The sequence below is a fragment of the Kryptolebias marmoratus genome, linkage group LG7 (assembly GCF_001649575.2).
Source record: "Kryptolebias marmoratus isolate JLee-2015 linkage group LG7, ASM164957v2, whole genome shotgun sequence".
In the NCBI taxonomy this organism is placed as follows: domain Eukaryota; kingdom Metazoa; phylum Chordata; class Actinopteri; order Cyprinodontiformes; family Rivulidae; genus Kryptolebias; species Kryptolebias marmoratus.
The window spans coordinates 18,040,654-18,068,081 of NC_051436.1; the positions used below are offsets into that span (position 1 = coordinate 18,040,654).

Consider the following 27,428-nt stretch of genomic DNA (forward strand, 5'->3'; position numbering starts at 1 on the left):
CCTCTCATCGGCGCTGCATTCACCCTCTGGATCTGTAAGCAAACAAAGAGACATTATAACCACTTCCTTGTTGCCGTGTGGATCAAGACCTGTACCCGAGACTCACCTAGCTCTCCTTCTCTTGCAGACCACTCCGGACACCGCCCACTGTTTATAGTCTCACCCTGTAAATAAATTCACTTACCTTTACTTCCGTCTCCGTGTTTTGGTCTTGGTTTCGCTCTTCTGGACAGTACCTCCCGAGTTATGACAACATTCTCTGGTAAAATCTTTAAAAAAATCATCAAACCTAAACAGTGATTTCTTAATAAACCCCAAAAGATTTCAAATGATCAGCTCAGGCATGTAAAATATCAACCTTCTGTTACTCATATTAACTTTAACTGATGTTTCTAATGTGAAGGATGACTGATCTATAGAGACCCAAACAGTGCTCGGTTTTTACCAAACCCTTGTTCTCTGTGTGGGACTTTCTCACATTTTCTCACATTTCTCGAGACTTTTGTCTTCGCAGTAAAACACAATATCGTCGAAAGTCTTAGCACACTTTACCCAATCAAGCTGCAAGTTTTGATGTATTTTGATCTGGTTTTTCCAGTGATTTTGGAGGAGCAGATTATTCAAAATTGTGACGAAATGGGACAAACGCCAGGCAAATAGTAATAAAGCTGCTTCAGTAGTTATGCATTAACACACTTAGTGAAACTTTGTGTTTTTTACAAGTTTAGAGCTGCTCAGAGCATCGCTTATTTTAAACCTAGGCTGAATACCCATCTGTTTTCATTGGCTTTTAGCTATAGTTGAGCAGAACATCTTGATTTTACTGTGCGACTTTATTTATCTTAAATTTTAAAGTTTTATGTGGTATTTTGTTCTTCGAGTTCTCTTGCATTTGCTTTTCTATTTGAAACTTTGTTCAGCACTTTGGTCAAAGAGGGTTGTTCTTAAAATGCATGATGGAAATCGTTTCTGATTGATGATTACTGATGTTGTCGTTACCTGTCTGTACAGCAGAAGAATGTCCAGGTGGAAGAAGGTTTTGTTGTCATAAGTTCCTAGCTCTCGGAGGCGGATGCGTTGTCCGACGGCATCGTAGGTGTACTTGGCGAGGGCCACCAGCCTGTCACTTTGGGTGGACTGTTAGGATGAAGAAATATAACTTAACTTAAAAGATGTTAAATGCTCAGTAATCCACTAAATAACTACCATTTTTGATCATTAAGAAAACTTGGTTTACATGATTGTCAGACACTTTCTACTTACCACAGAGAGGCCTCCAGACATCAGTGATGGAGATGCTGGTAAAGTAAAAAAAAAAGGATTGTAATCTCATCTGATCAGAATGTTAATAATACAGATGTATGAGGTGTTGCATAGGACATTTATTAGAATTAGCTTGCATACATATCTATGAAACTTAACTCTCTCACATAAAAAACAACTGGCACACACACTACTAAAAGCCTTTCACACACACATGAATACCTTTCATACACACAAAAACCTCCTAGGTCTGTATGCGAGCTCATTCTGAATAACGGCCTCGGCGGCCTCTCATACAGATGTGCAAAGCCGCTAACAGAACACATCCTTCACGTGTCCCATCAGAAAACCACCAGGCTAATTCTGAGTGTTTTCAGAAGTACTCACAGCATGGTTGTGGTTTCTGGGCGAGGCAGCCTACCGACAAACACACAAGCAGACTGAGAGCTCTCATGTCGTCCGATGTAAGGTTGACTTTTCTCTGCAGCATCGACGAACAACCAGAGAAGCCCGCTCCTTTTATAGAAGCCGATGAGGTTTCCAGTCTGCGACCAGTATAATGATCAAAGATCTTCTTTGTAAGGGTGTGAAATGGGATGCGTTCACGAGTGACGGCACTCCAGGATATTTTGTGAATAAATCTGACTGATTGGGAGTCACAGATCCATTAATTATTTATGCTTTTTAGTCAAATAATCACATGACCACAGTAAAGTCATGTTACCGTTCCAAATAGATGTTTTAGATGAAAAGAGGAGTTTTATAAGGTGGCCAATAATGTTTTTGGCTGAGTCTGTGTGTGTGTTTGTATTTGTGTATGTTATCAACATATCTAATGAACCCTCATGATGGATTTTAATAAAGCCTTCAGAAATGTGGTCCCTGGATGTTCATCTTTGGCTGATAAAATGTTGGAGTGAATGCAGTTCAAAATAGCGGCTAAACAGACCCAGCAAACACAAAAATGGCTATACTTCCTTCTCCTTTCCAGGTCACTGTAAACTCCACCCAGAAAGACCCCAGGCAGGAGGTGATCCTGTGACCTTCTTGCTGGGAGGCGACAGCTCTAACCACTGCTCCACAGTGCTGCCCCAGTTTTACAGATGTTGAGCCCAGATTTGGCGTCTTATCAGCAGGGCATCATCAGAAACGCATATGCTCAGGGCTACATCGTTGCTTAAAACTTATGCACTGACTATGGAGTCAACCCTGTTTGTCTGTTAGCAAAATGTCTAAAGAACTAGTGAACAGGCTTTATTAATAAAACTCCCAGAAAGTAACTACTGCATGTGCCTATACAGCTGAATAACTTTTGGAGTCAACCCAATTCAAGACAGCAGGCAGAGCTATTAGCTCAGCAAAATAGAATAATGGCACCAACTCAGTTTTACAAATATTGTGCTAGAATTCGGTGTAGTAGTAGCTGAGAGTCAGTAACAACACATATTCTGAGTGCTAACAGATCTCATGACATTACGTTACATTGCAGATATGGTCATTGTCAAGTTTTGACCAAAACAGCCCTAATTCCATCATTTCTCATGATAAAACGTTTTAGTTTAAAACTTGTGAAAGGCAGCGGGCGATATGCATTCCATTAAAGAATGCTAGGGCTTTAATTTAAATATTGTACTCCTTGTTTCTCTAGGTTAAGGATTATGCAGTGGGAGAAAGAGGAAAACATCCTGTTGGTTGGTGTTTAGAGGCAGATGTGCTGTAGTGGTTGGAGAATTAAAGAACCTATTTTTGAACAGAAAAGATCAGGTTCCCAAACATGTGAAGACACACTGACAACTTTCAAATGTTGACTCAACTTACTCTTGAAAAAAAAAAGACTTGGAATCTTCTGAGGTGGGGTTCTGAACAATCATTATCTTACCTGTTGCAGATAGCTCTTTGTATGGCCTCGGTTTGGAAAAAGTCAGATGAGCTAACAGCTAGTTTGAGCCGGACCAGAACCAAACTGGGTCGCATTCATTTATGTGAATGCAGTTTTAAAGATCTTTACATTGTCATGAATTCTGTGTGACTTATTGTAGTCATTCTGGCAGAAATATCAGGATATTCCTGCTTGAAGGATATGCTACAGCCAGCTGCTGCTGCTTCTATTAGTGCTTGCAAAACCCCAGAGAATTTGATGTAATTCAACTACATAATCCTCCTTTTTTATGGTCACTACAGATGACCTCTTGTGCTTTAAAGGTCTGCTGGTTTTTGAAGTGATGTTCCATCAAATAGTTCTCAACAGTTAGAACCTTATCACCCAAAACATCAGTCACAGGGCTCGGAGCGTGGAGAAAAGGGAAGAAACAAATGAGACACAAATGTATGTGTGTACAGTTAAATTCAAGATGGCCAGCATCAGTGAGAACTTTGACATCAGTTTCCATTACCATTTACAGTATCATCAGTGACAGCATGGTGAAGAAATCAGTGTACTTTTTATTTTCATTCCCACGTTTTTCTTGAGGGACATAACTTGTGCGTTTCGCATTAGTACATTATGAAACTTCATGTATTAAAAAAACAAGTTTAAATTGGAGCTAATAGTTGATTTCTGATACTATTCATTCTGGAGGGAAAAGGTCAGATCATCCAGGTCATAACAAATGGGTGTATTGTTGTCAGAGTTGCTCTTCCCAGTTTGTGTTAAAGCTGGTAGGAGCGCCGAAATAGGAAGTTTTGGAACAGGAATAAAGAATGTCTTTGTTGCTGTACTGTCGGGCAGATCACCAGAAAAAAAGGCCTTTATTTCTGGAACATGCACAAAATCTAATTAGGACCTTCTGAAATAAGATCCTCATTTCTTGCTGAGAAACAGACTGAGGAAGTCTGTTGGCTCGACTTCACTGCCCTTCATCTCTGCGTCAGGGCAGAACTCTGGTGGGTTGAGTTGACTGGGGTCTGTAATCCCCTTGATGTTGTTAACGAAGCTAAGGAACAGAAAAACAGTAAACATATGAAACGTGCAGGCACGCAAATAGGCTTTTGACTTGTTTTCGTGGTGCTGAAACTGACCTGGTAACCACCCACCCAAACTGCTCAGTGTGGGAGACAGAGGTGACGGGAACGCAGCCAAACTCGGTCACCGTGGACACGTACTTTCCTGGACGGACAGGGAAAGAGATGGGTTCGTGAATCGAGGTGGACCAAACGAACGGCCAGCCGTGAAACGCTCTCGCACCTGATTTGTCAGGCAGGTCTCCCGCCCAGGAGTTGACCAGGAGACCCTCTCCGGGTCCGGATGAGCTGCCCAGGACAAACTGACCCAAAAGAGTTGCATCTTTGGGAATAGCCATGGGCTGGAAGTCCGCCTTTAGAGGCTTCTTCAAACATGTGCGGTTGTGCTCGTGAATTTCATACATGGCAGCCTGATGGATGAGACACCTGGTTATTTAGACTGATTAGATTTTGGCCACGCTAAACATTCTGAGTACATTTTTTGTTCTTGTTGAACCATCTGTATGCTGTTACATGAGTTTTATTCGAGTACTAAAATCCAAACAATTCAGCAACAACTCAGCCTAAATGAGAGGCAGTAAATACACCAATATATGTATAATATAATATACAATTAAAGGTTTAAATCTGCAGAGACAATAAGGTGGAAAAACAAACTCAAACTAGGTTTCTTGTGCACACGAGAAAGTATCCGATGAGCACAAGTAACACAGTACTATCTGGTGCACACCAGCTGTTTTCTCATGCGTACAAAAACTATTTAGTATACACCAGATTATCTTCTCAGTAGCCTAGTGATCCAAATGGCCTTAAACTCAAACTACTATAGAGAATGGCTTCAGAAGAAAATATATCCTCCTTCCTGAAACCATGAGGTATTCCTGATAATGTCACCCAGAAACTCAATAAGGATAAGGTAAATAAATTAACCGTTGACTAAACATTCCAAATGTGATCTGAGATCAAAATATAGCTCAAATAAATCTCTTCTTTCACGTTTCCAAACTGAAAACACAGGTTAGAGTTCATAGATCACAATCAAGTGACTTAACAAACATAAACTATTCCAGGAGTAGGGTGTGGCCATTTTCAAGAACCAATGAAAATTTTATGAGTGCCATAGTTCAAATGTCTCAGTTAGTTTGAAAATTATTTCTTGTTTTGTGCTTATTTGTTCAGGTTTTTGGTGCATCTTAAGAATAAACTTTGCAGCCTTTCACTTCCTCTGGATGGCATTAATTTGGCCTCCAGTTCTAATGTAAGGAACCTTGGTGTTAATTTAGATCAGAATATGTCTTTTAACCCCCAGATTAAAAATGTTACCAGGACCACTTCCTTCCACCTTTATAACATCACTAAATTTAGAAACATATTATCTCAAAATGATGCAGAAAAACTGGTCCATGCATTCATCACATCTAGGCTGGACTAATGTAATTCTTTATTATCCGGGTGTTTAAAATACTCTCTGAGAAGTATTCAGTTGATTTGGAGGAGAGATCTTATTTATCCAGATTTAGCTTTCCATCGGCTCCCTGTCAAATTTAGAACAGAATTTAAAATCTTACTTCTAACATCTCAAACTCTCAACAACCAAGCTCCACTATTGTTCCATATTTTCCTAACAGAGCACTTCACTCTTAGACTGCAGGTTTCCTTGTGGTTCCTAGAGTTTCTAAAAGTAGAACAGGAGGCAGAGCTTTCAGCTATCAGACTCTCTTGTAAAACCAACTTCCAGTTTCAGACCATGAGGCTGACACCCTGTTTCCTTTCAAGACTAGGCTTTCAAGACTTTCTGTTTTGATAAATCCTATAGTTAGGGTTGGCCTGAGTTTCCTGAGCTTTCCCTTAGTTCTGCTGCTATAGGCTCAGACTGCTGGAGGACAAATGGACCACATGTCCTCACTCTGCTGCTGTCTTTACCTGCTCTACTGTCCATGTTTGTGTTTGTAATAATTCCTATTGTCAACATGTGATTTTCTTTGTCTGTCTTTCTATAGAAACGCCACCTGGACCAGTCATGCTGTGTGTGTTTATGTCCCCTTCCTGTCCTCTCTAACCCGAGCCAACTGAAATAGATGACCTTTCATCCTGAGCCTGATTCTGGTTCTGCTGGAGGTTTCTTGTTAAAAGGAAGTTGTTTCTTTCCACTGTTGCCAGTGCACTGCTCAGGATGGGAGACTGTGATGAAGTAAAGATTCAAAGCAAACTGCTGGCTTTCTTAGCGAGAGAATTTTTAGGAATTGGCTTTTTATAATACATGTGAATGGTTTTGTACAGCACCCTGAGATAACTTTTAGCACAATATCTCGTAAACCACTGGATGGATTTCAATCTTTAAGCTCAGTTCTAGATGGCTGCCACAGCTAATCAACCTCAGCCAACACAAAAACCCCAGGAAATTCTACAGACACCGAGCTAACATTTGTAGTAGCTGACAGTCATTCACAACACACACTCTGAGTGCTAACAGATCCCACGAGATATGGCAGTATCACACAAGATCAAGCATAATCCTAATTTGAAGAATGAACCAAAATGGTAACAATTTCTCACCACAAAGCAATCTTGGTCTAAAACTCTGGCATTAAAACGGCACTGGAAACGCCACCTGGACCAGTCATGCTGTGTGTGTTTATGTCCCCTTCCTGTCCTCTCTAACCCGAGCCAACTGAAATAGATGACCTTTCATCCTGAGCATGATTCTGGTTCTGCTGGAGGTTTCTTCCTGTTAAAATAGAATTGTTCCTTTCCACAGTCACCATTGTGCTGCTCAGGATAAAGGATTGTGATGAAAGGAAGACTGAAGACAATCTGCTGGCTTCCTTAGATTTTTAACTTTTTAATGATTGGCATTTCAGAATGTACTGCATGTGAATATTTTGTATTATTATAAAAATGAAGTGACTGTAATTGGGTTTCAGTCTGACTTAAATGAACCTTTTATGTTGCAAAGTGCTCTGGGACAACTTTAGTTGTGTACTGCTGCTATCTACTGTAAATAAACCAAAATCAATTACCGTAAAAGTATCTCTATTTTTACTAACTTTAATATTTATGTACCGTTTTTATTTCATTGTTTTGAACCAATGTCTAATTTGTATCTGTGAAAAATTTTATGAACAAACTTGACTAACTTACTAAAAAACAGCTTAAGTTAAAAAAACAACTTTGCAGAAATATTTCTTATGAACACTTTAAAAAATACAAGAAAGTTTGTCTACTTGGAAGCAAAATATAAAGAAGTGAGGGATGACCTAAGCCTTATGATACACAAACAAAAGGATATTTAGTCAAACCCAGACATAAACATGGTTAGTCATTTACTAATGAGGGTGTTTTTTACATGCCAATAAGAGTAAATAATTAACTCTTAGCCCATTTTATCAGTTACACAAGCACGCTTCTTGGTTGGTTTTCATAGGGGTCTCCTTATGTTGAGGTGTAGCTCACAATTTGGTCCAATCAACTAAAATAAGAATGTTTGTTTTCCTATCACTTACTGACGTTACGTTTTAAGAAAAGCGTATATTTCCTAAAATAAACTGGTGAATCATGCTTCTGCATCACTAATAAACGTTCCCTTTACCTTTCACCTCTGACTGACGGTGTTTACACTCTGAAGTAAATAATTGACATGATCACGCCTTTGCTTTGGTCACCTCTCTGAAGAGCAGCAGTGCATCGTAGGTGAATGATTTGTTCTCGTAGGTGCCCAGCTCCATGATGCGCACTCTCTGACCCAGAGCATCGTACAGGTATTTGGCAACGGTCCACAACTTTTCATTCTGTGTGGACTGGAGAGGCATAATATGAGTTAGTTTCCATCTTCCTCCGCTACGTTCTGTGCATTTGGTTAGTTGTGTAGCTCAGATTTGATTTCTTTTTCTTTGCTTTGCTTTTCTTTTTGTACACAAAACTCACCACAGAGAGGAGCCCGGACAGAAGAGCAGGACTTTCTGTGTGCAAGAAGAACTCAGCATTATTTACCAAAAGTACACACTCGTTTCTAACAAAAAAAAAATCACATTATTTCGCTCTAATAAGTATTTAATGCAGCAAAGATAAGCACTGATAGCTTTGATCATTTTAGATAGTAAAACATTAAAGAAATATAACTTCCTTTTCTCGTATTAAAAGGAACCTCAATGCATTCGTGACCTATAGTGGAGAGCTGAATATCTCCTGAAATTTGCTGAAGAAACTGATAAAAAACAAAGCAGAACGGTGGCTAAAAGCGAAAAGTATCAAAACACTAAATAAAAGTTAAAAACACCAAAGTGGCTAACCAAAAGCTATAAGTATCAAAAGGCCAACTAAAAGTTAAGAGTGGTGATCTGGTCATCATCCAGATCACCACCAAAATCTAAACACTTGTTGTCTGTGATAGTTCCAACATTTTCTTTTAATTAGAAAATTTAATCAAAATCTGTTCATTAGTTTGGGGCAGGCTGTGACTCAGTGGTTAAAGCAGTCATCCTCCAAGGAGATAGTTGGAGGTTCAATTCCACCAGTATGCCACGTGGTGAAGTGTCCCTTTTATCTGTGCCCAATTGGTATACAATAGCATTGACTAGAATCTATAGAATGATTGATTCAGGTCAGCTTTGTAGAGATTCAGAGCTCTGTGGATGCCTAAATGAAGACTCAGATTGTGTTGTAAAGTGCTTTGAGCAGCCTGGTTGGCTAGAAAGGTGCTATATAACTACAGTCTATTTACAATTAGGGAAAATATTTGTAAGGTTAAATATATGGAAACATATAAACCAGGGGTGGGCAACCCTGGTCCTCCAGTGCCACCATCCTGCATGTTTTCCTTGTTTCTCTGCTCCAACTCACCTGATTTAAATCAACGGGTGATTAACAGGCTTCTGCAGAACATGAAGAGGTGATTTAACCTCTGAATCAGGTGTGTTGGAGCAGAGAAACAAGGAAAACATGCAGGATAGTGGCCCTCAAGGACCAGAGTTGCCTACATCTTGTATAAAAGGTACAAAACCCAAAAGTCATAGCTCCCATCTCCTGAAGGAGCCGAACAGTTTGATATACAAATAGCTAAAATAGCACAAAGAATGCAGAGGCAGTTACAACAGAACAGAGATTTGTGTCTTTTGTTTGCTTTTGGACATACAGGGTTTCCTCTCAAATCTCCTCATAAAGCACAGCGTGCACGCTAAATGTGAACCAGGCTCTGATTGTTTTTCTTTAAAATGGGAAGTGAAATATAGTTTGAACTTGTCACATCTACCCCCCCCCCCTGCAAGTGACTCAGCAGATTCGGAGCTCACCACACTGGAGGCTTACTCTTTTCTTTTCTTTGTTAGCTGAGCTCAGCAAAAACAAAAGTTGCCATAACTGTCAGTTTTACAGACACTGAGCTTCAAATTGGCGTGGTAGTCGCTGAGAGTCACCCTCGGCGCGTACTCTGAGTGCTAACAGGATGCTAGGTTCAAGTCTGTCTGTTAGCTGACTATCTAATGAGACTCGGGACAGATTTGAATGAAACTCATTTTGTGTACATCCGAAGCTGATTAACATATGTTGATATTGCTCATGTCACCTGTCTCATGAAGAGTGCTGTCAGGGACACAGACACAGGTGTGTGGTTACCATGGTGACTCTAAGGAGCCACTGGCGGGAGCTTTAACATTTTTTTTTTTTAATCTCGGTTCTCTTTACACTTCTTATACAGTAAAATATCAGCAGTTTGTCAGCTCCGAATAACTCCTGCTACTCTTTCCTGGTTTTCCTCATTCTCTTGAGCTCCCACTTACCGCACGGATGAGGCTTCTCTGCCAGGCAGCCTGCCAGCAAACACGTCAACAGCGCGGCGACCCTCATGTTTCAGGATTCCACGCTTCCCGTTCACAGGCGGGACACTGTGGCGCTCAGGGCGAGCCTCTCGCCCTTATAAACACTGACGGGAACTCACGCCTGCTTCAAGGTTTTAGTTAAAAATTAAACCCTGTGGGCAATTACATTTTGTTTTTAAATCTCACTGAAGTGATAAAGGCCCTGCTTCACCCAGGGTTAGTTTTTTTGTTTGTAGAGCAGACCAATGCACAGCAGGGTTTTTCATTAAAACATTTACATCTTCAGGTTATTATAGAAGCTTTGACCTGGAATAAATGCCACTTGAAACTGCACCGAGTGGACAGACAAGTTTATACGACAGCACAGCATTGGGTCAGGGGTGAACTATGTTGTTTGTGCTCCCATAGGAGGGAGGAGGATGAACTCTGAACTGGAAATGAGCTGACATTCTGCTCACAGCTCCATGGATGACATCAGAATCAGGTGACAAAGAAGGCGTGGGACTGCAGTCATGGGACTCTCGTTACATTCCTTATCAGGTTCATCTAAAATTACTCTTCACACATTAAAGGGATAGTTTAGTCAACTTTAAAGGGATGTTCCGTCTAATAGTTATCAATAGCTAGTTCCTTGTCAGCCGTGACATCAGTCATAGAGCACGAAAGGTGGAGGAAGAGGCAAAAGTCTTCATCCAGGCTAGGCTAATGGCTTGCCAAACAAATGTTAGGTTATTTATTTATTTTTTAAAATCTCTCCATGGCTTCTAAAGCAACTTTTTTGTCAAAAATGTAATATTTGTTTGAAAGAATGCTACATTAGCTGTTGTTAAACTTTCACATGACACCGTTTGTTTAGTTTGTTGCTGTTTTCTCCACCGAACAACGTCTATGTTACTTAGCGAATGTACGCGTGTGGTAGGGGAACCAGACGTCGCCGTTTTGGACGGCCTGTCCCCGGCTAAAGCTGTCCCTGTCCCGATTTTTGGCCTTCTGTGAATGAGAATGAGAGAAAGTGTTGCGTGTAGACTGTTATTACGGTAGGCGGGTGGAAAGCAGGAGTGGGCATGTTGTGTGCAACAACAGCTATCAAGGTAGCTGGTCAAGCTGCCTTTAAAAAAAAAGAAAAGAAGAGCAGAGCGCTAGCTTGTCACCACCTGCAGGGAGCTGTCCTGTTATATGTGAAAAATGTGTTCCAATCATGAGAATCAAGCTCCTTAGAACAATCTATTTCTCAGTTTAAGCATTTATTTAATACACACGGAGAGTACAATTTACAGTTGTCAGTTGTGGTCCCAGTCCTAGGTGGAGTTTTTTATAGCACATTTCAGAAACAAGGCAGTTCAAAGTGCTTTACATCATAAAAACACAAAAATAAAAAGTCATAAAAACAACATACACTCACCAATTGAGAAACCAGTAGCAAACATTACATTTTGTCGAGTGCCATCATCAAAATCATCAATACGCATCAAATATGTTGATCAATGTTCCATTTATTATGGTTCAAAAGTAACCTTATGGCTTGATTTAAAGGAACTCAGTGTTTCTGCTGTTTTGCAGTTTTCTGGAAGTTTGTTCCAGATTTGTGGTGCATAGAAGCTGAATGCTGCTTCTCCATGTTTGGTTCTGGTTCTGGGGCTGCAGAGGAGACCAGAACCAGAAGACCTGAGTGGTCTGGAAGGCTGATACAACAACAGCAGATCTTTAATGTACTGTGGTGCTAAGCCATTCAGAGACTTATAAACTAGCAGAATTATTTTAAAGTCTATTCTCTGAGCTAAAGGGAGCCAGTGTAAGGATTTTACAACTGGTTTTAGTGAGAACACAAGCAGCAGATTTCTCACTAAAAGGTATAAAAGATAAATGAAATACAATCAGGAAAAGATAAAAAATATGTTTCATATGGTATGTGTGAATCGATGTATTTTGTTTGGACTAGACTGCTCCTTGCAATGATAAAGGTTTAGTTTGTGGTAGTAAAACGTTACTAGTGTTGTTAAGTACTCTTACTACTACAACTACTACTACTTTTCTCGTTTTATTACTCTTAGGAAATGCTAACAGTGTGGACTGACACATTCCTGCTATAATGTGCATTACTCCTTCAAGGAATGCTAGGCCTTTAATTTAATACTTTCATTCATAGAATTTCGTACCTCTCTTTGACCTAATTATATACCTTTTATACTTAAGTAAACACAAACTAGCAACTCCATGTTGTTGAACTTCTGTATATTTTAGCACTGTGTCATTTCTTATGGAGGTAATAATGCTAATCTTCACATGCAATAAAACAAATAAACCTTAATGCAATAAGTAGTATTGCCCACTTGTTTGCATGCTATGGTTCTCTTGTTCCCTCCCGGCTGTGTGACTGCAGGGGGCCAAACTACTCAGTTTGCTTTAAAACCTATGATGTTGTGTAAAAAGCTCTGGGAATATTTTTTAAATAAAACCAATGAAGTGGTGCTTCTGTAAAACCTCTGAGGCTTTGATAGTTTTATACATGTTCTCATTCAGAAAGTAAAGCTTTCTGTGTTCATTATTTTATTTCTAAAGGAGGTTAATAACTCAAGTAACTCAAAAGTAGAGATGGTGGACACTGAGGGGGACAGGATGGCTGATGTTGCACAGAAACAAGAGGCTGAAGGAGTTTTTAATCAGCTGTCAAAACCTGGAACGGGCCAAGCTTTCAGATTGGAATGAGAGCTTCTTTATCTTGGAAAAAGTGGATTCTGAACCTCGTCCTCCAGATCTTGATGACCCAAAGAAAAACCCAATGGTAATGGTGTCATGCAAACGTATAGAGGTTTAGAAATAGTTGTTTCATAAGCTTGATTTAATGATTTAAAATCTAAACGTACCCTTGTTTAGCTAACCGTTAGCCTCATTCTTCACACTCCATGCTCTGTGACTGATGTCACACCTGGTCAGGTACTAACCACTGATAACTATTTGAAAAAACATCAGCAACAAAATGACCAGATTATCCTTTTAAGGTCCCAATATACATGCAGATTAACAGACATAATGAAAAAAAGGCAGAAAATTGTCACTTAAACTCAGTCAGATAAACTTGCACTAAAACCATACAAATATTTTTGTCCCTTATTTCCCCACCAAAACTGAACATATCCGTAAAATTTAATTCCCGAGATTTTATCATTCAATAACCAGGCTCATATACTCATTATCTACAGCTTCTTAACGTGCCTGAAGAAAAACGTGTGGCTGATTATGATGTCATCCATGTTTGGCTACCGGATGCAGTTTGAGCAGCTGGCAGATCTCATTGCACTCTGGTCCGTGTTGCTCCTCCAGGAACAACCTGAGCCCCCTGTCAGCAAAGTTCCCCGGACCTTTGGGGGTCCTGGTGGAGTGGATCTGTGGGTCAGTGAGGTAGGTTAGACCTTTCCCACTGGCTGTCACCCACCCTGTGGAGAAAAAAAGGCTAAAACTCAGCATAAGGTTGTGACCAATCATCAACCATTAAAGTATTCAGTTATCATGGAAGAAAACTCCTCTTATACCAATACCTTGCAAGTCTACAACGACTTCCTGACCCCCAGAGAACAGGTAGGTGAAGTGTCCGAAGGCGAGGCCATATTCGGTAGCCCGGAACATCTTGTTCTTTTTTCTGGTGTTGTTGGTCAGTTTGACGAAGTCTCCGAGCATGTACGGCTCCACTGTCAGGCAGCCCACGATCTCATCCCCATTTAAAACCTGATCACCAAGGCAGAAAACAAGGGAGACATCCTGAAACTTCTGAAATTTGGCCGATAAGCAGCTCTTTGGCCATTCAGGGGAACTGTGTTTGTGTGATGTAAAAAAAAAAATCAGTGCGTTACTTGAGTTTTATGTGTGTTCTATTCAATAACAGTCAATAAAGAGATTTTCTTTTTAAAGCAACATCTGTTGTCTCTACTCCTTCTGACTGAAATGAATGAATCCGGATTTTGTTTTTTGTTTGGTGTGATTTTTGTTTTTTCACCGAAGGAGCCTCACCAGAAGCGCTTCTGAGGGGATGAAGAAGATCTGAGCCATGACCTCTTTATCGTACAGACGCTTGTTGAATTCTGTCACGTAGTACTGGGCTGTCATCTGCCTCTCCACGTCTTTCAGGTGGAACTGGACTCCCCTTGGCTGCAAGTAATCTTTCCCCACATAACTACAGACATCGTTAGGATGACAAATTTAGACGTCGAGACATCGCCTGCAAAGCTGCAGTTGACCCGTTTAAGGGTGACCGACTTACCTGCTTAACCTCTCCTCCTGGTGCAAAAACTGGACCCATATGGCTTCTCTCTGGTTGCCCTTCATCCCCATCGACTCCCCAATGTAAACGCACGTCTCCTTGGCCGTCCACAGACCTGTGGCCTTGGAGAACTTCAAATGAAGAGCATCTGGAGGCGACAGAGGGCAGGAGTTAGCAGGCTTTAGAAATGTTTTATTATCGCCTGCCGCCCAAAAGGAAAGGTGGGCGATAATGGTTTTACTCATGTCTGTGTGTTTGTGTGCCTGTTACCAAAATACCTCATGAACCACTAGATCGATTTTTTTCAACTTGATTTAAGATGGCTGCCACAGTCAACTGAACGTAATGGCCAGAAAATGGCTATAACTTAGTGGATTTTACAGATAAAGACCATAAATTTGGCGTGGAAGCAGCCGAGACTGATCCCGACCCAAATTCAGAGTGATAATAGAATGTGCAAGATCTTTGCTTCAAACTTTAGCTTTACCCATTTGGAGTCAACCTTGTTGTTCTGTTTGCAAAATATCTCGTGAACCACTGAACGTGCTGTCATGAAACTTTCAGAAAGCAATCATTGGATATACATCTTCAACTGATTCACTTTTTGGGGTTAACCCAATTCATGATGGTCGCTACAGTTAATCCAAATTAGCTAACCCAAAAACATTTATAGGTCAGTCCATTTTAAGGATACTGAGCTAAAATTTGATGAGTTAGTAGCTGAGAGTCATTCACAACACATACTCTTTAGTGTGACGCCTCACAATATCGCATGAGATTCCCCAATAATGTTATCTTCAAGGTTTGACCAAAATGTCTACAAATCGATCATTTCACAACCTAAGTTGAACTATGTTTAGGTCATTCTGTAAGACTAGGATGAGTTTGCATAAAAAATACAGTAGGGTTCATCCTCTGTGGCTCATCAGTTCTTACTACTACTGTGGCTACAAAGATGTACCGATCCTCACAAAAACCAACTTACTGTAGGCAGTTTTGTTGCTGTTCAGTTTAAACTGAGTCTTGTCGCTGCACAACCTTGTCAGCAGACATTCTTGACAAACTCCAGCCAGCAGGGCTTGGTAATCCTGCTTGGACAACAGAAACTGTTTGACAGGAGCGACAGCAGCTGCGGTGCTGTGGCTTCGGCAGCTGTGGCACAGAGGGTTCTTCCTCTGAGGCACATTCTCTGTGGAAGTCAGCTCACTGAGCTGGAGGCCATTTTCATCCACTTCCAGCATCTGAAATGAATCGTCAGTGGAGGTTTCTGTGACTCCACACTGGTCCGGGACAGGCTGAGAACGGTTGTACTGGGCTGCTGAAGAGCTGCTGGTTGCAGGTTTTACAGGTTCTGGATCAACTTCAGTCTCCATGTTTGAGTTAATATTGCTGTTCTCCAGAGGCCGTGGCTCGGATGGGGCACCGACTTTCCACTGGTTTTTCTTTGTGGCATCGAGATCTAGAAGGCTGGGTTCTGAATCCTCTGTTTCCAGTATAAAAAAGCTCTCATTCGAATCTGAAGACATGCTCCTTTGGCCCGTTTCAGGTTTTGACAGATGACTCGGCTGTGGTTTCCCACATGCTGGAGAGTTTTTGCCGCTTGGGATCTTTTCCCACGATGACTGAGAACTGAAACTGTCACCAAGCGAGCTGGACGATGTTTTGAGAGTCAGCTGGGAAAGGGAACGCAAATCTCCTCCAGCTCCAGCCTCTTGTTTCTGTGCAACACCAATAGCCATCCAGTCCCTCTCAGTGTCCACCGTCTCTAATTCAGCTTGCATCACTTCAAATTTTTCTAAATCACCGGGATCTTTGGACGAGAAGCTGGAGGACGCAGCAGACTTTGGACCGGCGTGGGAACTGATACTAGAGTCACGACCGTGCGGCCTTTCCTTCTGGTTTTCATCGGCTGATCTGCCGTCGTCACTCTCAGTAGTGATACATCTCTGATTACTCATGTTTGCTCCGTGTCCCGGGGGCCGTGGAGAACCCGAACTACTCGGTGACAGTCTCTGCCAGGAAGAGCCGAGCTGGTCGGAGCTTTCCACGGTGGGACACGTGTCACTGTCAGAAGGCGGGTGTCCACTGGACGGAACTGAGCCTTTCCGTTGAGGCTGATCTACGTCGGCTCTACATTCTGTGCCGAGTGTGTCAGCGGTCGTCCCCAGAGCTGTCAAACACAGCCTCGCCCCATCTGCCTCATCTTCAGCCCCCCTACAACGTCTGGTGGTGTTCTCACACAGCGACGCGTGATACTTTTGAAATCTCTGCATTATCTTAGAGAACGCCTCCAGGGTGAAGTTTACAGAGGAGTCTTTGACATTTCTGTAGCTGTCTGGAATGAAAGAGCCCTTATCTGAATTTGGGAATGGGTCCACGCCCAGCAGAACCTTGACTTGGCCGACGAGACGCATGATTTCAGCACAGAGCTCTTCTTTGTCCTGAGTAGCGGCACGGGAGTAGTCGTAGAAGTTAGCTAAAGCTTTCTGACAAGCTTGAGCTGCCTTGGTCACGACCCCCTGGGGGGCGCCGAGCCATTTGTGAGCGACGGTGATCGAGTAGGCCGCCTTGAGGAAGGTGTGAAGCTCCTGCTGGCTGGTGACCAGATCGCTGTCTGCTTTGGTGAGAAGGCCGACCGCAAAGGCCTCTCTGGCCTGTTGGAGGAAGGACGCTCTCTGGGGAGGAGGGCACTCTAATGAGAAGCTGTACGACAACAGGCAGGTTCCCTGAGTTGTCTAACGAAAAGCAGAAGCAAAAAGAGAATTGAAGAATCGCAAAAGTCGCTTAGCTTCAAAATCAAGCTCAAAAATGTCAAAATTAGAAATCGAATGACACTGACGTTGAGTCAGAAATGTTTCTGCCTGGGACTTTGTCTATTTGTTTATCTCATGAACCTCTCCTCAGAATTAAAAAAAAGCCAACTGTCAGGATTTAGGTGTCTTTGGTTCATTGTCACTTCCATGTGCTGTCCGGTGTAAGATTTTATTTTTTAGGTTTTGTTGCTGCCACGTCAGCCTTTTGCATTCGTTTTTGTTAATAAATGAGTTTTTCTTGGAGCTCTGTCTCAGTCTGCATTTGGGTTCAACCATCCACCAACCACTAACCGTGACAGTATGAACCAGTCAGTAAGTGTGGAAAATGGCAGAGACAGGTGACTGATTACAAACAGGGGACAGGTGTGGGTGGTTGAGGCAGACTGAAAGGACTACTGAGCAGAGGAAAGTGAAAGATGGCAAGACCACAAAGGACACAAGGAGCAAAAACTATACAAAGACTTATAACGTAAAACTAAAACAAGAAATAAAACATAAACCCAATACAAAAGCAAACCCAAAGACACCCAAATCCTGACACCAACTGACACAAAAATGACTATAATTCAGTGAATTTTCCAGATAATTTGTTAAAATATTGTATACTCTGAGTGCTAACTGATTGTACCGTTAACTAGTTGGAGTCAACCCGCCCTGTCGGTTCTCAAAATATCCCATGAACCAACAAACATATTTTAATGAAAAAGTAATCACTAGACATACATCTACAATTGATTAACCCTTTGGAGTCACCCCGTTTCAAGATATTTAGGTAAAACTTCATGTTGCAGTAGCAAAGAGTCATTCACAGCACATACTCCATACACTCCACATTGCATGATTTTTTTTCTTAAAACTTTGGCATTATTTGTTTTTGCCAGCCCTGTTTGTCTGTTAGCAAAATATATCATGAACCACTAGATGGATTATAATAAAACTCCCACAACTGACTGACTTTTGGAGTCAAGCCCAATCAAGATGGACACCAAAGCTAATCAACCTTAGCTAAAACAAAAATAAGTCAATAAATTTTGCAGCTGCTGAGTTCAAATTGAATCTGGTAGTAGCTGAGAGTCATTTACAACACATACTCTGAGAGCTAACAGATACCAGGTGAGGTTGCGTGTATTTGACAAAAATGGCTACAACTCTGTCATTCCCTAACATAACATGTTCTTAGTCTAAAACTCGGTGGGCGATATGCATTCCTTTACTATAAGACTTCATTTTCTAATGCTTACACTTCTGCTGTGAAATCCGTTAAATCTGGTAGAAAGAGCCACACTGCACGCCCTGAAGCAAAGCCCAAAAATGGGAAAAGTCAATCGCCCAAAACAGCCGAGGCGCCCAGATGAAGCCTGCAGAGTCAGGAACGAGCTGCAATCAAACCACATCAATGCCTCGCTTACAGAGGGACACTTTGGTGACGTAGCACCAGTGACCTCGTTCTCTGCTAGTCCTCTGCTCACATCGCGCTTTTCACCTCTGTGATTTTTAAAGATGCGATCGCCCAAAAGCGCTTTTCTCCTCACCAAATTTCACGGCAGGGATTCGTTTGAAGACTAAAGTCACAAGACCTTTTTGGGCCACATAAAAAAACAAAAACAGATGATTGTATTAACTGGTGTTAGAGAGGACATGGAGACAGTTGGAGTGAGGATGACTCGCTGTGGTGACCGCTGAAAAAGGAACAGCCGAAAGAAAAAATAAGAGAAGAAGATCATTGTATCAAATGGTTATAACTTTAAAATTTTGTCATCTTTAACTAAATGCAGTAGGGAAGTCTATTTTCATGATAAAACAGTTTTTATAACTGGAGCTTGATGTTTCCCTTTTTTCCCTTTAGCCACTTGTTTCCTGCTGAGAAACACTCCGAACAATAAGAGACACGTGTTTGATTAAAGGGGAAATGAAATCAAATATCAAGATAATAAGTTTTCATGTTTTTCTTTTATCTAAACACTATCATAAAACACTCCTGTGGTCCATTTCTCTAAAAACAAGTCATTAATGTTTTAAATCAGAGTTTTTGTGTCAGAATGCTGGAGTTGGGTGGTTGTGTGGGCGGAGTTACCTCCTTGGTTGGTGGCGTAGAAGGAGGCGGGGCCAGCTGTGGCAGACCGCTGGAGGACACTGAGGAGGCTACTGTCTCCGTATTTATCAGGGAAAATGGAGGCAGAAGAAGAAGCAACCCTAGTCATTATTTCGACCTTTGATTATTAATTTCAAATTAGTGTAATTTTTTTTAAATGAGAGACTTATTTCAACAAGCACCTTTTATGACCATTTGTTTGATTTATGTCAGCTTCAAAACCCTTTTCATTTCCCCTTTAACTTAAATAATAATCTATTGTGTTAATAAATTACTTTATTGATCTTATGTTAGTTAATATTGTTGGTTGTGTATAAATCTAACCATTAATAATAACTTGTTGAATAGAGACAAAAACTGGAATTTATCAAACTTACGCACAATTATTTTGATCACTTTAAGCATTAAGCTGTTGTATTGTTTCAGTATAACATATAATGCATAGATCAGGTCAGTTTAAACAAGTCAGTTAAATTAATTCCTAGTAAATAAACCAATATATGTATGTTTTGGCAGAAATGACTCTCAGCTATGATCAAATTTTAGCTCAGTATCTGTAAAAGTGACAGAGTTAGAGTCATTTCTGGGGTTTTTTAAAGTTGCTTATCTGTGGCAGCCAGCTTGAATCAAGTAGACTCCAAAAGGTAATCAGCTGAAGTACAACTGATTGCTGATTTCATGAGATATTTTGGTAAAAGCCAGACTCACACACACACACACACACACACAGTGGCAGAAACATGATCATGCACCTTTGCCTTTCGAGGACAGACAATAATACCAGAAAAAAAAACATTTACTGTGCTAAGAAAAATGCCTTCTAGATCAACTAAAAGAACAATTTGTTTTAGTTGATTCCTGTCCACAGTGAGGGATGGCAGGAGGAGCCGACTGGAACAACGTACCACGTTGGTCAGCACATACAGTGGGGTGTACTGACTGTACGTCACAGACATCTTGGCTGCATGGGCGGCAGAAAGAAGACGATCGCTGCTGTTCCCGAGCAAAGACTGCTGCGAAACAAACAGACAAACAACACAAAAATCATTTTGCCGAAGCCAGGACAGATCCGAACGAACAACGGCTGTTTAAAGCCAACAATAAAAGCAGAAAGGGTACTCCATGTGGGCTTAACTCACAAAATCAATGTCTGGATTAGTTCTGAAGACATGGAAGTCTTCATCGTCCATGGACACTAATATGTTGGCCAGTAAACACAGTGAGGTTCCAATTCCCTGTTTAAAAAAAAAATAGAAACAAAAGCTGATTACAGTGTCTAAACTAGAGCAGTGTTTCCCAAACCTGTCAACTTCTGGGCCAAAAAATAATAATTACAAAGGTGTGTGACCCCATCTGTTGGCTGCTTAAATATCCAGAAATGCTAATAAATAAGGGCATAATGACAACACAAACAGTCTTAACAGCCATTTTGCTATTTTTTTAATCAATTCATGACTCTTTGTAACAATTATGGTGCAAATATATCATTAAAAACTAGGTTTTTAATTGTAAGGTGATATCTGGAGATTATCTAAGGACCCCTACTTGGTGTTGGATGAACCATTGAACTAGAGCAACCCTAATTTAAAGCAACAATATGGTGATTTTTGAAGTGCTGGTCTGTCAAACAGTTGTCAACAGTTAGCACCTTATCAACATCAGAGCACAGAGTGTGGAGAAAAAGGGCCAGGCTCATGGCTAGCTAAATGAGTTCCTGTCTTATATCCTTTTTACAGGCTTATGAAACAAAATAGGATGGAAAAATGTCATACCGCTGTGAAAGAAGGCTACATTAGCAAATATCAAACCTCGAGGCTTTCGCATGACACCGTTTGTTCACTTTGCCGCTGTTTTCTCAACCAAACGTCCACGTGGCACACGAGCACGTGCGGGGTAACTCGGGCGTTGCTCGGTTAGGAAAACAGTGACAAACTACATGTGCAGTGTCGAGCAAAAGCTTAGAGCTTTACCATTAAGGTAGCGTTCTTTCACACCAGCATGACATTAAAAAATAAAAAGTTTGTAAGACTGAAAACCAAAACAAACAAACCCTCGTGTGGCTAGCCTTTAGCCTAGCCTACATGAAACCCTTTACTCCATACTCTGTGCTCTATAATTGCTGATAAGGTGCTAACTATTAATAAATATTAAACAGAGCATCACTTCAAACATGGCGACCTCTTTAAATCTTCCTAATATGGCAGCTGAGATGTGTGTTTCTTATGCCCTGGGCTACCTTTTTATCGGGTTGGGGAAGTGAGTAAAAGCCAACCAGGGAGGCCCAGATCAGCTCTGCTGCTTGAAGCCACAGGCCTGAAACAAAACTAAATTGTAAAAAAAAAAAAAACAACAACAGCAACAAAAATATCACATCTCTTCAACGCAGTAAAAAGAAACTTACCCAGCTTTTGCAAAATCATTCCGCGCACTTGAACACTAACAGCCTGCACGAGAGCCCTGTCGCCGTCAGACTGGTAGCTCCAACGACCTGGACGTTAAAGTCAACTGTGAGTTGTCATTTGGCCTGAGGTGACGACTTGAAGCAGTGCTTTAGAGCTTTTGGAGTGGGTCTCTGTGGAAAGGCTGTGAACATTTATCTGTCTTGCGCCTGTTGAAGCTAGCTCCTTGAACAACATCCGCTTGGAGAAACAGATTCCTGTCGTTCTGACTGGGTTAACAAGCTAAGAGCATTCGAGTGGGGCTAAAGCCAGGATCTCACTGCCACTGTTGGTCGTGGAAAATAAAATCAGTGGTGGACGAAGTACTCAACTATAGTAGTTGAGTAAAAGTATTGATACTCATGGTCAAATCTTACTTAACTACAAGTAAAAGTTGCTCGGTCAAAAATGTTCTCAAGTTAAAGTACTGAAGTACTCACTTTTGAAAATACTTAAGTATTCAAAAGTACATGCATTTAAAAGTACTTAAGTATTCAAAAGTACAAATTAAATTTCTAATATCAGTATGTTGCTGTATAATTTTGTAAATAATTTTGCAGAAACCACCTGATGTATCGACATGTGGAACTACTCTGCTACAACTTCTACACCACTTGTACAGAACTTCAGCATAAAAATGCCACAAAAAATAAGGATTTTTTTTATCTAAAAACACACCAAACCAGAGAGTCTTGACTCTCCTCACACTTTCACTATGGAACAGAGGTTTAAGGTTGAATCTATTACCACAAAGTAACGACTAGCTTCCTGGAAATGTAGTGGAGTCAAAAGTAAAATATTTGATTTTGAAATGTAGTGGAGTGAAAGTTATAATTCCCCCCCACAAAAAAATTACTCAAGTAAAGTAAAGATTCTCAAAAAATGTACTTAAGTACAGTATTCAAGTAAATGTACTCCGTTACTGTCCACCACTGAATAAAATAGAGTTTGTACAACCTGCTCAGAATCTTTCAGACTGGAGCTCTTTTAAGAAACTAGACTTTAGTTTGTGCATCCAGTCAGAACTCATCAATATATCTCCAAACTGAGGACATTCAACAGGTAAGATATTAACAGTTTATAACCACAGACTCCCACGTTAAAAGATCTGAACTATCCCTTTAAGTCGCAACTAAAGAGACTTTAAATGACAAAGAAACTACCTGTTGTTCCGCTGTTATTAATCAAACTGCTCAGGATGTATTCGGCCTTCTGAAGTTTTCCTGTGAAAGGTGAAATTCACACCTGATCTCACCAAATAACAACAACAACAACAAAACAGGAAATAAACCTTTTAAACAAGTAATAATCCTGATCATCCCGTGTGATTATGGAAGCACCACCTGAGTTAAAGTAGACCCGGGCCTGCCGGATGACCAGCTGCGGGGCGATAGGGGTGTCAGGGTGCCGTCGGTGCAGCAGCTTGGCGATCTTCAGCAGCCGGCTGGATTCGTCCGTCCAGTAGATGAAGCGGTCCACTAAGAAGACCACGGCCAGTGCGGTCGGCGCCTCCTGAGCCACGATGGACGCCTCCAGAAGAACCTAACAGCACAGGAAACAGGTCTAAGGGGCTGACGCGTGGGAAACCCTCACCACAACGTGCTGTGAGGCCGGTACCAGCAGCTGGTGCAGGTGCTTGCTGATGAGGTCGCTGAGGTTGGTCTTGTCGTCGGGGCTCACTGACTTCTTATACTGCCACTTCTCCGGCACAAAGGGCCACTTCATCTCCACGGCTTCCTGCAGCAGAGAGGCCAGTTCGGCGCACAGCGAGTCTAGGGGGAATCAAACAAAACTCTGATCATGTAAAGAAACACATGTATTTATATTTTAAACAAAATCCCAACTTGAATTATTTAACCCTCCCTTGGCCCTCGGGTCAAACTTACCTGAAGTTACAAGGACTTCTCTACCTCTCTTTGTCTCTTTGTCTCTTTTTAGGGTTTCAGGAGGGTTAAAAAGGTTGTTATCCAAATTGACTTTTATCTTTTCTGCTTTAAAAAATATAAGGCTTACTGGAGCAGAGAAAGAGAGCTGTGCTTTCATGACTCTTAAAGGTTGAAATGAAGATAATTCGCTGCTAATCGAATGATTGACTGACCATCTGTAAACTGCAGTGTTGTTGTGTTAAAGCACACAGGTGTGTTGTTATAGGCTGTATATACAGTATATCTTGACCTCTGACCAGAACCGGGAAGTTGAAGCTGGAACGGGACCACCCCCCTGTGTTTACATGGGGGATGTAAACAGAGAGGGTGGCCCATATCGCTAAGGCCTCTGGTTCTATAAATACAGCATGGCCGCTCCCATAAACCGGGTCCTGCTGGCGTTAATACTCAGCAATGAGACAATGCCAAGAAGAAAGCAGGGGGTTCAAAAGCAGGCAGCAAAAATCGGCGTATAAAACCTTTCGCCAGCTACTTTTTGTTGATTGACAAAAACTTTGTTGTAAACGTTTGCCTATCAGAGTCCCTGTGTTCTCCCCCATCTGCATAACGACGTCATTTTTTTCACAATAAATGGTGATTTTCTTCCTCCCCGAGTTTGTTTTTGATCATTTGTGTTGATCCATGGGCGCAGCCGTCTTTGAGCAGGTAAGTGAGCAAGCAGGCGGCGTTGTTGTAACACCACCCCCGAATGGACAAGAGTTCTCATTTATCTACCGAGGCTTCTGATTGGTCGATGCCGGGGGGCCTGACACTGCGCTGTTTTCCAGACGGTGGATGATAGACGCCGGAAGAAAAGAATGGATCTAAGGAGGAAAGCTGGCCCCCTCGACGCCTGGATTTCGAAGGCGTCTTGAAATAAATACTGCAGCATTAGTAATGATAAGACCTGCTGTTTGCAGGTTCTGTATTAATGAAGTTATGTGCAGATGTATCACGCCTCAGACAGCCAACCAAAAAGAACGCCTAGACAATTTCAAATCTTCAGCCAATATGTTTTTATTCAGCTCTACTTTACAGGATCCCCCTTCTTTTTCTAAATAGCCGCCTACTCCAGAAATCTTTGAACCCCCTGAGGAAGGACATCAGCATTAACCTGAAATTCACCCCATGGTCAGACTGTGCTATGTTCAGAGAAACTGCAACAGAACAAGAGTCTACAGGCCTCAGTTAGAAAGTTGAATGATTTGAGCTGTTTATTTGTGATTTCATTCGTTTCTCTACTAGATTATTGGAGGTCTGGTCTGTCGTGGTCATTTATCACAGAGTCAAATGAGAATTTGGACCAAAGTGGGCCACGCAACAGGACGATGATCCCAAACACAGCAGCAACTCTAAAACTGAATGACTGAAAAAGAAAAAAAAAAAAAAAAGAGTCAACGTGTTGCCTTTGGAGAGCTGAATGTTCACGTGTGATCACAAACCTCAGGGAACTGAAGCGACGTTGTAAAAAAGAGCGGGCCAAAAATTTCTCCTCAGCAGCAGATGATTATAGACAGTTATGGCAGCTAAAGGTGCTTCCACAGCCTGCTGAGTCATGCTGTGTCCTCAGCTTTCCACACACTTTCCTCTGCCTTTTGGCTGTGAAATGACTAAACACTGAAAATATTCACACAGTTTACTCTGTTAGGTGCTGTTGCTCATCTAAAGCTGTATTTGTGACAATTTAAAAGCTGCTGAGGAAGAGGTGTTTTCGGAATATTATTATTAGATATGTACATTTTTTTAAAACTCTCTTTTAACCCAAACTGCATATTTCCATGTGTTAATGCTGACAGAGCAAAAGACACTTATGTTGATTGTAGACAACTAGAGAAATAGCATTTTCTGCAAAAAATCCTGTGTGAACGCTGAATGCTGAATGACTTGGCTGAAATTTTCTAAAAAACCTAAAATTGAATTTTATTTATTTATAGAGACTAAATTGACCAAAACAGAGGCTATAATAAACAGAATGCAGGCTGAAACAAGCAGATCGGCAGCTAAAATGACTGGAACGGATGATAAAATTAGCAAAACAGATGCCAACCTTAGAAAAGCAGTAGCCAAAATGAGCAAAGCAGTTAACCAAACAGAGGCTAAAATGACCAAAACATCAGCTGAAATTCAACAAACAATAACTAAAAGTAGCAAAACAAATGCTAATGTTAGGATCAGAAAACAGAAGCTAAAATGAGTAAAACTGTAGCTAAAATTGAATGAAACAAAATGGTAGCCGAAAGCTAGAAGTAGCAGGACGCTAGCTAAAAGTAGCAGAATGGTCACTAAAAAAAAAAAAAAAAAAAGCTCAAGAAGACAAAAATGGAGCCAGTGTGCTGAAGCAGATTTCTGATAGGTCTCATTGCGTTTGTTCGGGGAATTTTTGTTTTAAATAAAGTTAAATATTTCAGAAAGCACAAAAGTTACAAAAATCACAAAGCTGTAGCACAGCATTCCTGACCGAGCTGAATGTTTCGACACATGAACGCAGCACAAGGTTTGCAGAAGTTTGAAAGAAACTACAAACAGACACACAGCAGCGTGAATGCTGACTCACTGTTATATAAAGAAAAGAATATATGGTGACATTCAAAGCAACTCTCTAACCAGGCATCCAGCACTTCTCCTGTCCTTGGTCCCTAAATGCAAACAGAGCAAACAGCGCCATCTGGTGTCTGACCTCTGCAGCTGCAGTAGTTCAGCCTCACTTCTTCAGTCAGCTGAGGGGCCTGATGAGGAGCTGCTACAGCTGCTGCTGCTGCTGCTGCTGCCCTGAGGCACTCCTCCATGCTGCCAGGATCAGAAGGACTTCCTCCTTCTTTGCTGTTCGCACCGCAAGAGTGGAAATCCCTGAAAAGGGCCACGTCGCTGTTGAGAAAGAATTGCACCATCAACTTCTTAGTTTTTTTTTTATAATGAGAAAGAAGTGTTCAAGTGTTAGGCTGAAAAGTGAATTAAAACATATTCAGAAATAACAGGCCTGTTAATACCCTGTTAACACTGGTTCAAGGATAAAAACAACATTCAGTTTTATGATGGTTTTTAATATTTAATGGAAACGTATATATTTGTGAAAATCACAAAACGAGTCAGATTTTCCTGTCTGTCTACCCTGCAGCACAAAGTAGTTAACAGGATGTTGTTATTTTATTACAAAATAAAGGGTTGCACTTTGATCATGTACAATAAAACTCATTCACACGTTATGACAGCAGAATTATCATAAATATAAAAACTATAAAACTACCTATAACTAACGATAAACATGTTTGTCATAACAATTAAAATGATTTTACTTCTTTTTTTTTTTAAAAAAAAAGGTGAAATAAACAGTTTATATAAGGTAAGTTCTCAAGACAAAACTCACCCGCCGAAGCTTCAGTTCTCTGTTCCGGGTTGGGCGGGGCCACAACATGCTGCTTTCAAAACCGTAGGAAATTCCATGATTCCATTACGGTGGGCAGTAGGTCTGGATATTTACCTCAAACTTGGTATGAATGAACGTCATCATCGTCAGCAACAACATCTGCGGGCCTGTTTAGATATTCTATTATATTTACAGAAGTTTTTAAAGAAAATATATAACTTTATATTATTTATATTACCCTGTGTGTTTTAAAGAGGCCAGTAACTGAAGCAGTCCTATAAGCTGTAGATGCCTGTACAAACCCAGCAACAATAGGGAACATTTATTTTGTTTTTTTTTACTCGACAAAATAGGAAAAAACTATAATGTTGATTTCTTGTTCTGAATATTAAATCTGACAGAAAAAGCTGACAGAAGAAAATAATCTAAGTCAGCGTTTTCAGACTGCTGCACAGTAAAGTAGCTGTATTGGTGAAACATTCTGTCATGATAAGAGATCATACA

The 27,428-nt window shown here is 41.0% G+C and overlaps 3 protein-coding genes across 5 annotated transcripts in view; all 3 read right to left on the reverse strand.

The window, feature by feature from the left end:
* LOC108239374 (ependymin-like) overlaps nt 1-1,809 on the reverse strand; it is an 18,903-nt gene extending 17,094 nt beyond the window's left edge. Inside the window, exons 1-3 of the mRNA XM_017422051.3 lie at nt 1,651-1,809; nt 1,264-1,298; nt 1,000-1,137 (exon numbers count right to left, since the gene is read on the reverse strand). Coding sequence (XP_017277540.2) covers nt 1,000-1,137; nt 1,264-1,298; nt 1,651-1,753 — 276 coding nt within the window. The 5' untranslated portion in view covers nt 1,754-1,809. The remainder of the gene's footprint in view (nt 1-999; nt 1,138-1,263; nt 1,299-1,650) is intronic.
* A 1,876-nt stretch (nt 1,810-3,685) lies between these two features.
* On the reverse strand, nt 3,686-10,150 carry LOC108239375 (ependymin). 2 transcript variants are annotated; one of them, XM_017422052.3, is made up of 6 exons: nt 9,999-10,149; nt 8,149-8,183; nt 7,887-8,021; nt 4,448-4,634; nt 4,282-4,369; nt 3,686-4,196 (listed from the first exon to the last, which is right to left on the reverse strand). In XM_017422052.3, the coding sequence occupies exons 1-6, from the start codon at nt 10,063-10,065 to the stop codon at nt 4,064-4,066; spliced, it is 645 nt and encodes a 214-aa protein (XP_017277541.1). In that variant the 5' UTR covers nt 10,066-10,149; the 3' UTR covers nt 3,686-4,063. The 2 variants fall into 2 exon arrangements, with proteins under 2 accessions (XP_017277541.1, XP_024862962.1); XM_025007194.2 differs by having other exon boundaries at nt 4,282-4,634; nt 9,999-10,150.
* A 1,114-nt stretch (nt 10,151-11,264) lies between these two features.
* On the reverse strand, nt 11,265-27,100 carry alpk1 (alpha-kinase 1). 2 transcript variants are annotated; one of them, XM_017422049.3, is made up of 14 exons: nt 26,925-27,100; nt 26,238-26,425; nt 23,253-23,407; nt 22,979-23,177; nt 22,799-22,858; nt 21,599-21,685; nt 21,434-21,510; nt 20,337-20,432; nt 20,103-20,207; nt 15,278-17,027; nt 14,293-14,440; nt 14,043-14,205; nt 13,574-13,760; nt 11,265-13,471 (listed from the first exon to the last, which is right to left on the reverse strand). In XM_017422049.3, the coding sequence occupies exons 2-14, from the start codon at nt 26,344-26,346 to the stop codon at nt 13,281-13,283; spliced, it is 3,327 nt and encodes a 1,108-aa protein (XP_017277538.2). In that variant the 5' UTR covers nt 26,347-26,425; nt 26,925-27,100; the 3' UTR covers nt 11,265-13,280. The 2 variants fall into 2 exon arrangements, with proteins under 2 accessions (XP_017277538.2, XP_017277539.1); XM_017422050.3 differs by having other exon boundaries at nt 20,103-20,210; nt 26,925-27,099.
* Nucleotides 27,101-27,428: the final 328 nt, after the last annotated feature.

Coding starts and splice junctions, on each gene's coding strand:
- LOC108239375 (XM_025007194.2), bottom strand. CDS start 10,065: ATGAGGGTCGCCGCGCTGTTGACGTGTTTGCTGGCAGGCTGCCTGGCA. Junction 8,022..8,148: donor TGTCCGGGCTCCTCTCTGTG/GTGAGTTTTGTG, acceptor ATGCCTCTCCAG/TCCACACAGAATGAAAAGTT. Junction 4,197..4,281: donor TTTGGGTGGGTGGTTACCAG/GTCAGTTTCAGC, acceptor TCTGTTCCTTAG/CTTCGTTAACAACATCAAGG.
- alpk1 (XM_017422050.3), bottom strand. CDS start 26,346: ATGGAGGAGTGCCTCAGGGCAGCAGCAGCAGCAGCAGCAGCTGTAGCA. Junction 21,686..22,798: donor TAATAACAGCGGAACAACAG/GTAGTTTCTTTG, acceptor TTTAACGTCCAG/GTCGTTGGAGCTACCAGTCT. Junction 20,433..21,433: donor TTCCCCAACCCGATAAAAAG/GTAGCCCAGGGC, acceptor TTTTTTAAACAG/GGAATTGGAACCTCACTGTG.